Raw genomic sequence first — 8178 nt, forward strand, 5'->3', positions numbered from 1 at the left:
GGAAAGTTTCCCCGTTAAAGCGGAAAAGAAAAAAGGCACACGGCCGGAGAACGGCGGGCAGCGGCGGCTTCTCTCGGCTCCAGGCCGCGTCCAGAGCTCCTCTCCCGGCTCAGTGCTTCGGTCTGCGGCCTCAGCGCTTTGTGTCCGCCGCCATCGACTAGATCCAGCAGGAAGAGACGCTCCGTCCCGGACTACACCCAGTCCGCTACTGCGCAGGCCCGACAGACCTCTCCGGAAACCTCCGATCCGCTCCGAGTCTTCAGCACCGGGTCCGGGACCCGGACCGGGGGAGGACCAAAGGTCCTGAGAGCCCTCCCCCCGGACCGGCCCCGAAACTCCGACCGTTAATTAACAATGAAGTCATTATTCTGATTCCGTCCATCTTTTCCAGTTTGTTTCTTCATGTTTTTCAGTAAAATCACTTTCTATCTCTGAAGAATCTGAATGAATCCAGGAATATTTGTTGGTTTGAGTTTTTTCTCAAAATAAAGTTTTTCTGAGGAGGTGAGATGATGAAGGTCGGACTGATAAAGTCTGTCTGATTAGATCAACTTCAGCTCAAACTGAATCTTTTTGTTCAACCAAAAACACATTTAATTCGATCAGAACAGACTTTTGGACTCATTCAACATTCAAACCACAACTGAATAAAAACCACGAAGAGTTTAATGTTAGAAAAAAAACCCAAATCAAATCAGGTCCAGACCAGTCCAGGACTTGTGATGGTTCAGGACTCTGACTGAGTCCAGTCCATCAGGATTTCTGACGGTCCAGGACAGGAAATGCTGCCGCCTGCTGGCCGGGTCCTGAAACGGAGGCTGTTAAAACAACAGCAAAGCGTGTTAAAGTTTTTGTCTTACTGATCAAAGTGAACCTCTACGGAAGCCTGAAGCTGCCAAACTTCAAATGAACTCAGCTGTTTGATGTTCTCTCTTATAAATTTCTAATGTCCCATTTAATGTTTGAAAATTGATAATCACACAAAAACAACTCTTATGAAACCACAAATGAGCACTGCCTTTTCAAAATAAAAGGCAAAAAACCCTTTATTGTACAATATTTATTGAGGATGTTTCCAACAAACAATGAAAGAAATCAGGCAGATACACTGATGAGCAACATCTTCACAGCCTCACTGATTTCTGATGATTTTAGCAACTGAGACAAAAAGAGACCAATCAGAAGCTTCAATCTTCATCATCAGAACAAATGTTTTTATGTACAACAACAGAAAAAATATCATCACTGACTTTCACAATAAAACTGAGTCACGTTGACTTTTCACAATTTGAAGGATGACATCATCGTGCTGACAGGAAGTTAATAGGCTGCTCTGTACCCTCCTCGGCCCCCACCTCCTCCATAACCCCCGCTTCCCCCACCCCTGTAGCCACCCCCACCCCTGTAGCCCCCTCCTCCTCCTCCTCCTCCTCCATATCCTCCGCCCCTGTAGCCCCCCCGTCCACCACCATATCCTCCTCCTCTGTAGCCCCCCCCACCTCCATAGCCTCCTCTGTACCCCCCCCCCACCTCCTCTGTAACCTCCTCCCCCTCCTCTGTAGCCCCCCCCTCCACCATCGAAGCGTCCCATCTTAGGGGGTCGAGGTCCATCGCCCATCCTGTCAGAGAGGGGAGGAAATCAGCTGCTGGTTCAGGGCTCGTCTCCATGGCAACAAAGATGGTGTGTGTGTGTGTGTGTGTGCGCGTGCGTCACCTCTGTGTGCTGCTCATGTTGATTCCAGCTGCTGACGGTCTGGAGATGTGTCTGATGAGGTTGAGGAGTGTCTCATTGGTCGGGTCCATCTGTTTGATGTACTCCGGGTCTTTGGTCACCTCGACCACGAGTGCCTCCAGTCCGGCCCGTAAGGCAGCGACCCCCCCTGCCACCTCGTGAGGAATCTTCAGCTTGATCCTGGAGGGAGGAGACGTTCTGTGAGTCTGAGCTTATAGTGCCAAGAGACGGGGATCGAACCGGTGACCCCGCTGAACTCACCAGTCGTCCAGCTCCACCACGTCCACACCGGAGCTGATCTTCTTACAGGCAAACAGCAGCAGCTGCAGAGGACTAACCAGGGTCATCCCTTTAGCTGAGATGGCCCGGGTCCGGATCTGGAACAGGGTCTTTTTGGTTATTTCCTTGTGATGTTCAAAAGGCCGTCTTTTACATCAAACTGTTAACATCCACCATGTTTACTGCATGTTCCTGATGCTAAAGGTCAGAGGTCAACAGCAAGAAAGACTCACCTTCTCACCAAAGACGAAGAAGGGGGAAGGGTAGGTCATGTCATGGCTGCTGAAGGGGCAGTTGACGGAGGACTTGTGGATCAGAGCGTTCCGTCCCTCCGTGGTCAAGATCTTCCTCTTCTCTTTGTGGTAGCAGACGTTCGGGTACAAGCCGAAGGTGAGCAGGGAAACCACCACATCCAGACCGTTATCTGGCCCCACCGGGTTGAACACCTGGGTCAGCAGAGTCTCTGTGGGGGGGGGGGGCAATGTGTCTCTGAATGCTTCGACACTTCAGGGGGGTCACTATGACCTTTGACCTCTGGTCAGTAGTGTGTTCAGGTACCTTCAGGGAACCCAGAGTTGACAAGGATCTCCTTCAGCTGGACTTTGGCCTCCCAGGTCATTCTGAGAGTCGACATGTTGAGACGTTTGTGTTCACAGAAACGACTTTCTGCCTCCTCTCCATTGACCCTGAACACGAACACACACACACACACACACACACTTATATAAAGCAGTCCTTCAGTCGCAGAAGAAGAAGCCCCGCCCCCTGCCAACCTGATTTCGTCCCAGACCTGGAACACCGACAACAGAGCTACGTGGTCGGAGAAACGACTACCAGCAAAGTTTCTGTGCACGAAACCAAGTCGTTTCCCCTCACTGATGAACGGCTCTGGGAAACAGGAAGCAGCCGAGATGGTGCACATGGCGTCACCGACACTGGAGGGAGACAGAGGACTGAGTTCACCCAGAGGACACCCCCCCAGCCCCCAGACAGGAAACAGACTGATGTAAAGAGGAGACACTGACTGGAAGATGCAGCCCATGATCATCATCTTCCCCAGTCGGGGTTCGATGGGGAGTCGAGCCAGAATCCGTCCCAGGGGGGTCAGCTCATCGTTGGTGTCCAGGGCATCCAGCTCTGCAACACACACAGAGACACACAGTCTGAAATGTATTTGTTTAAAATGCATTTTTGTTGTTGATTTAAAGAATTCAGCTGACAGCTCACAGTGTCATTGACCTCATATAGGCTGTAACCCTGTGTGTGTGTGTGTTGTACCTCTCAGAGTGTGTTCAGCTTCGATGACGGCATCCAGCGGCGGTGGCTCGATGGCCTTAGACAGGAAGTGTCCGATGGCTCCGAGTCTAAGCAGTTTGATGCTCAGAGCGACTTCGTGCAGCGGCGTCCTGAAGATTTCTGGAGTCATGTGAGTCTCCAGCCTGCAGAGACACAATGCACACATCTGATATGACAATCGCACACGCGTCTGACATCACTGACGGCACCGGGGTATCCACACCTCTCAAAGCGAGCGTGGCTGCAGAGGTGGAAGCAGAATCCGGGACGCACTCGGCCGGCTCGACCCTTCCTCTGCTCCAGGTTGGTCTTTGAGGCCCAGACTGTGGCGTAGTTTGTCATATTGTTGTGCGACGTGAAGAGCTTCACCTTCTGCCTGTGGACACATCAGAGGGCACATCAGTATTCATGGCCACCATCCAGGAAGTCAGACTGACGCTCAGACTCACTTGCAGGAGTCGATGACGTAGACTACGTCATTGATGGTGATGCTTGTCTCTGCGATGTTGGTGGACAGAATCACCTGAAAGATCCAGGCGCAGGTTTAACAAACATGTTGATTTAGATTTAAAACAGGAGGAAGGTCACAGAATCTCTGTCTGATAAACAATAAGAGAAATTCTATCACTTCCACACTACATTGTGGTTGTTGTTGCTTTGGTAGGTTTAAGTGGAAAATCTGCTGATTTTAATAAAACCATGGGGAGGTCAGGGGTCAGAGGTCAGAGGGTCTACACCTTCCTGATGTTGTCAGGAACTGGTTCAAAGACCCTCCTCTGCTCCTCCCGGGGGATCTGAGAGTGGAGCGGCAGGATCTGGTATCGGTTACTTCCTGTGGACAAGAAAGCGAAGCCCTGAGTCTGAAGCCTGCTTCTGCTGGTGTCATTCATCTGTTCAAATCTCAAAAAGGTCCACTCCATGTTTCTGCTGTCCATGGTCTGCAGACATACCAAAGTGCGGGTTGGTCTCCAGGTGTCTCTGCATGGAGTAGATGAGGTTCCACCCGGGCAGGAAGATGAGCACGGCACCGGCCACCTGCAGCGTCTCGATGTATTTGAGAAGCGCCTCGACCAGCTCGAAGGACGTCTCCTTCTCGTTGATCTGAGACATGGAGTTCTTCGTCTCCACCGTGTATTCCGGCCCACAGATCATATTACAGTTGGTCTGCGGACAGGACACGAGTTCAAAACCAGCTGACGCTCTCTAAATTACAAAATCCTGATGTTCAGATGACTTACATCATCGTCTCCTCCTTCTTCGTCCTTGTCCTTCTTCTTCCGGTCCATCGGTGGAGGAACAAAGTTGGTCATCTGGATGCAATCCTCCAGGAAATACTCTGCAGACACAGAAATGTAAGAGTCAAGTCAAAAGACCTGGACGGGGACCTGGATGGGGTCGGCTGACAGAGGTACCTTGAACAGGAAAGGTGCGACCATACACCTCGATGATGGGACAGTTGAAGAAATATTCTCTGAACATGGTGGTGTCGATGGTGGCCGACATGAGGATGATGCGGATCTCCGGGTAGGCCTGGACCACGTCTCTGAGGACCACCATCAGGAAGTCAGTCTGCAAAGAACCCAGGAAGGGATTGGGAGGGGTCAAAGATCACAGGAAATGACAACACAGCCTCTGAGATGGATCAGTGGTGATTGAACTCACATTGATATCTCTCTCATGAATTTCATCCACAATGACGTGACTGATGCCTCTGATTCCTGCCTCGAGCTTCCTCAGCAGCACACCTGAAACACCAAACCCATCAGAGTCCCGACCATGCTGCTCAAATCCAGTTAAATCAATGAGGAAGAAACTGAAATTCAGACCAACGGTGCAGAAGAGGACGCTGGCATGGGGTCGAGGGAGGATGGACTCGAAGCGGACGCTGTAGCCGCAGCTCTTTCCCAGCTCCTCCCCTCTTTCAAAGGCAACTCTCTCGGCAACAGACACGGCACTGATCCGCCTCGGCTGCACAGAGGAAGAGGAAGTGCATCACCTGGCCTTCAGAAAGGTCAGAGGTCAGAGCTGAAAGACGGCTCGTTGGACGTGGCGTTTACCTGAGTGACCACAATGTTGCAGTCTGACGCTCGGACTCCCTTGATGAACCGGTCCAGGATGTACTGAGGGACCTGGGTGGTTTTGCCGCATCCTGTGGCTCCCCGTATGATCACCACAGGACTTTGGTCGACAGCCGCCATGATCTCCTCCTCAAACTGTTTGACTGGCAGCTGGTCGCGGTCTGACAGCATCTGGCCACAGAGACATTTCCTGTTTACTCACTGCGAAACATGGGAGCGACTCAAGTGGTGGTTGAAGTCTGAGTCCAGCCCTGACCAGGCAGACGGACTCTGGACTGACCTTCTGCAGGTTGTCATCATGTTCCAGCTGGTACATCAGTTCGTTGTGCAGGTCACTGCTGATCTGCCCCGGAGTGCACTATAAGGATGAAGATGATGATGATGATGAGGCCCATTCCTGTTAAAACCTTCTTCTAGGACCCTGACCCCCGCCTCCCCCCAGACTCACGTAGGCCAGTGGTCCTTCGTCAATGTTGCTGCTGGTCCAGGGGTTCCAGTTCACCTGTGGTGGAGACCAGGGGACGACGCCAGCTCCAGTCTGGCGCTGCGATGGCTCGAAGGTGGCCATCTTCCCCTGAACCAGTGACACGGAGCTGCTGGGGTCGGCGGGCTGAACGGGACGGACGGGGGACACGGGACATCAGGTCAGACATGCTGCATTAGCCAACAGGTCTCTGCTGAATCAAGATTTCAGGTGACTCACCAGAGGGGGGATGTGGACTCCCAGCTCCTGGACCACATTGGCCAGCTGCTGTTTCAGGTCTGGAGACACGTTGACCTCAAACGCTTGCAACTGGACACACAATACACACAGTGAGACACAACAGACTCCCCTGTGAGGAGAAGCTGATTAGTTTCCTCTGCTGCCGTACAGTTTCTCCTTCCTTCTTCTTGGTGAGTCCAGAATACGCCTCAATGACCCCCAGGTGGTAGAGCTGTCGGACCAGGGACAGAGCGCATGACTGGGCCGCCAGCTTCTTGTTGGAGCCGTGTTCCCGAGCCGTGATCCCTGCAGGACAGACACTTAGATCTAAGCTTCAGTGTCTTCATTCAGGTCCAAGGAAACTCATCTGTGAGCCGTTTGGGCCTCAGTTTCCCAAAATGATTTCAGTTTCAAGTGGAAAAAAATGACGTCATAGACAGAAATATCTGAGGGTCTTACTTCTGCCCAGCTGTCTCACAAACAGCTGCATCTCTGCGATGAAGCTCCTGCAGAGGCAAACACAGACATCATGTTCTAACTTCCTGTGAGCCTTTCGAGCTAAGAGCCTGGGACAGAAGTCGAGGCTGACGTGATGAACTCACCTGCTGCTCTCAGCAGGAAGCCTGTGTGATTTTCTGCTGGACTCAGGATTAACAAACACCAATCAGCAGCTCTGATTCTCTCTCAGCCCTGCGGTGAACAGTGACACCAGAAATCACAACCAGACTTCACAGAGCCCAGAGCTGCATCCATGGGGCAGATTTAGTGCACCTAAAGGCCGCCTCATGTCTTCCTTCAGTTTGGTTGTGAGTTCTGGTGTCACATCAGCGTTCCCACTCTCAGATTCACCAGCAGAGTGTTGGTCAGCACACAAGATGTTCCCTCAAAAAATACTGATCGTTCCCTTCATATCAAAGGACCGGTGGGTTCTGAGGTGGAATCTGTTTTTAATCATCATTAGCTTAGAGAAACCAGAGCCAAGTCCAGGTCTGGGTCTGACCCTTCTGAGGCTGCATTGAAGCCTCGTGCCCCTGGGAAACCAGGGATCCACCCACTGGATCCTCGGTTTCCCAACATATCCCAAGAGTCATTGGTCTTAGGTCAGGTCTTCCATTTGTAACTATGGCAGCCCTGCATGGACCACCAAGAGCCTGTCTCACTATAGGACACGTCTGTCACCTGCAGGCCTCGGGCCGACTACTAGAGGTGAGTTAATCCGTAAACTCAGCTGTTGAGTTCTCAATGCCTCGGGGGTCTGGACCCAGGTCTCCACCTGCACTCTGGCATCAGTACAGATCAGTGAGATCTCTGAGGTGTTCCACACACTCCAGGGGTCTCTAGGTTTACAGCAGTCCAGCAAAAAAAACACACAGGGACATCCTGAAGACCTGAAGGGTCTACCAGCCTTCATCACCATCATCACTACTCAGGAGTCCCTGGCCTGATTCCTTCTGATGAAAATAACAGTCAACATCAAAAACTGTAATAATATTATTAATATATCACATTATTTATCAGGACAGTAAGTGTTCAGCCATTTTGGGTTTAACCCTTTAAATGCCAGTTTGTTCTTATTAAACCACTTTAATAAGAACTGATGACAAATTTTAAACCCAATTCTGTAAATCAGCAGCAGGACCGATCGTTCTTGGAGGAAAAACAGTTTACAGATCTTAAACTTTTAAAAGTGACGATGATGATGAAGAAGAATCTGGTCTTAAGTGAAACCAGCTCAGATGGGACATATCAGACTGGACATGGTTGGCGTTTTCTAGTCCAGACCTGTTGTGGTCTGGTCCCACTTGGCTGTATTTATATTCGGCGCTGGTTTTCTCCTTCTGGAAGAATTGGTTCAGACGGGCTTTGGCGTTCTCCAGGGTCCAGTTGCCATGGAGACTAGCATTCAGGTCCACCTCCTCCGACTCCAGCGTCTGTAAAAAACCACCAGGTCAAAGACACGATCAGTCTCCAACCAGTCCAGGTTTGACTGTGGAGCGTCTCTGAGGAAAAGGAAGTCGTACCGCCTGTGCTTCCTGTTCGTCTCTTTTGGCGTAGTACTCCTTCAGGTTTGCTCCTCGGTCCCACTGAGC

At 51.2% G+C, this 8178-nt stretch overlaps 1 protein-coding gene across 1 annotated transcript in view; it reads right to left on the minus strand.

Moving 5' to 3' along the window:
• Positions 1 to 1008: 1008 nt before the first annotated feature.
• dhx9 (DEAH (Asp-Glu-Ala-His) box helicase 9) overlaps positions 1009 to 8178 on the minus strand; it is an 8876-nt gene continuing 1706 nt past the window's right edge. The window contains 25 exon segments of the mRNA XM_029524522.1: positions 1009 to 1528; positions 1530 to 1619; positions 1715 to 1912; positions 1994 to 2109; positions 2245 to 2474; positions 2570 to 2697; positions 2785 to 2946; positions 3037 to 3148; positions 3290 to 3450; positions 3531 to 3683; positions 3757 to 3830; positions 4045 to 4139; positions 4258 to 4471; positions 4546 to 4643; positions 4720 to 4876; positions 4970 to 5052; positions 5134 to 5275; positions 5365 to 5556; positions 5666 to 5743; positions 5834 to 5995; positions 6089 to 6178; positions 6258 to 6394; positions 6548 to 6594; positions 7871 to 8019; positions 8110 to 8178. The exon segment at positions 8110 to 8178 is cut by the window's right edge and continues 86 nt beyond it. Coding sequence (XP_029380382.1) covers positions 1321 to 1528; positions 1530 to 1619; positions 1715 to 1912; positions 1994 to 2109; positions 2245 to 2474; positions 2570 to 2697; positions 2785 to 2946; positions 3037 to 3148; positions 3290 to 3450; positions 3531 to 3683; positions 3757 to 3830; positions 4045 to 4139; positions 4258 to 4471; positions 4546 to 4643; positions 4720 to 4876; positions 4970 to 5052; positions 5134 to 5275; positions 5365 to 5556; positions 5666 to 5743; positions 5834 to 5995; positions 6089 to 6178; positions 6258 to 6394; positions 6548 to 6594; positions 7871 to 8019; positions 8110 to 8178 — 3345 coding nt within the window. The 3' untranslated portion in view covers positions 1009 to 1320.

The sequence above is a fragment of the Echeneis naucrates genome, chromosome 17 (genome assembly GCF_900963305.1).
Source record: "Echeneis naucrates chromosome 17, fEcheNa1.1, whole genome shotgun sequence".
NCBI lineage: Eukaryota > Metazoa > Chordata > Actinopteri > Carangiformes > Echeneidae > Echeneis > Echeneis naucrates.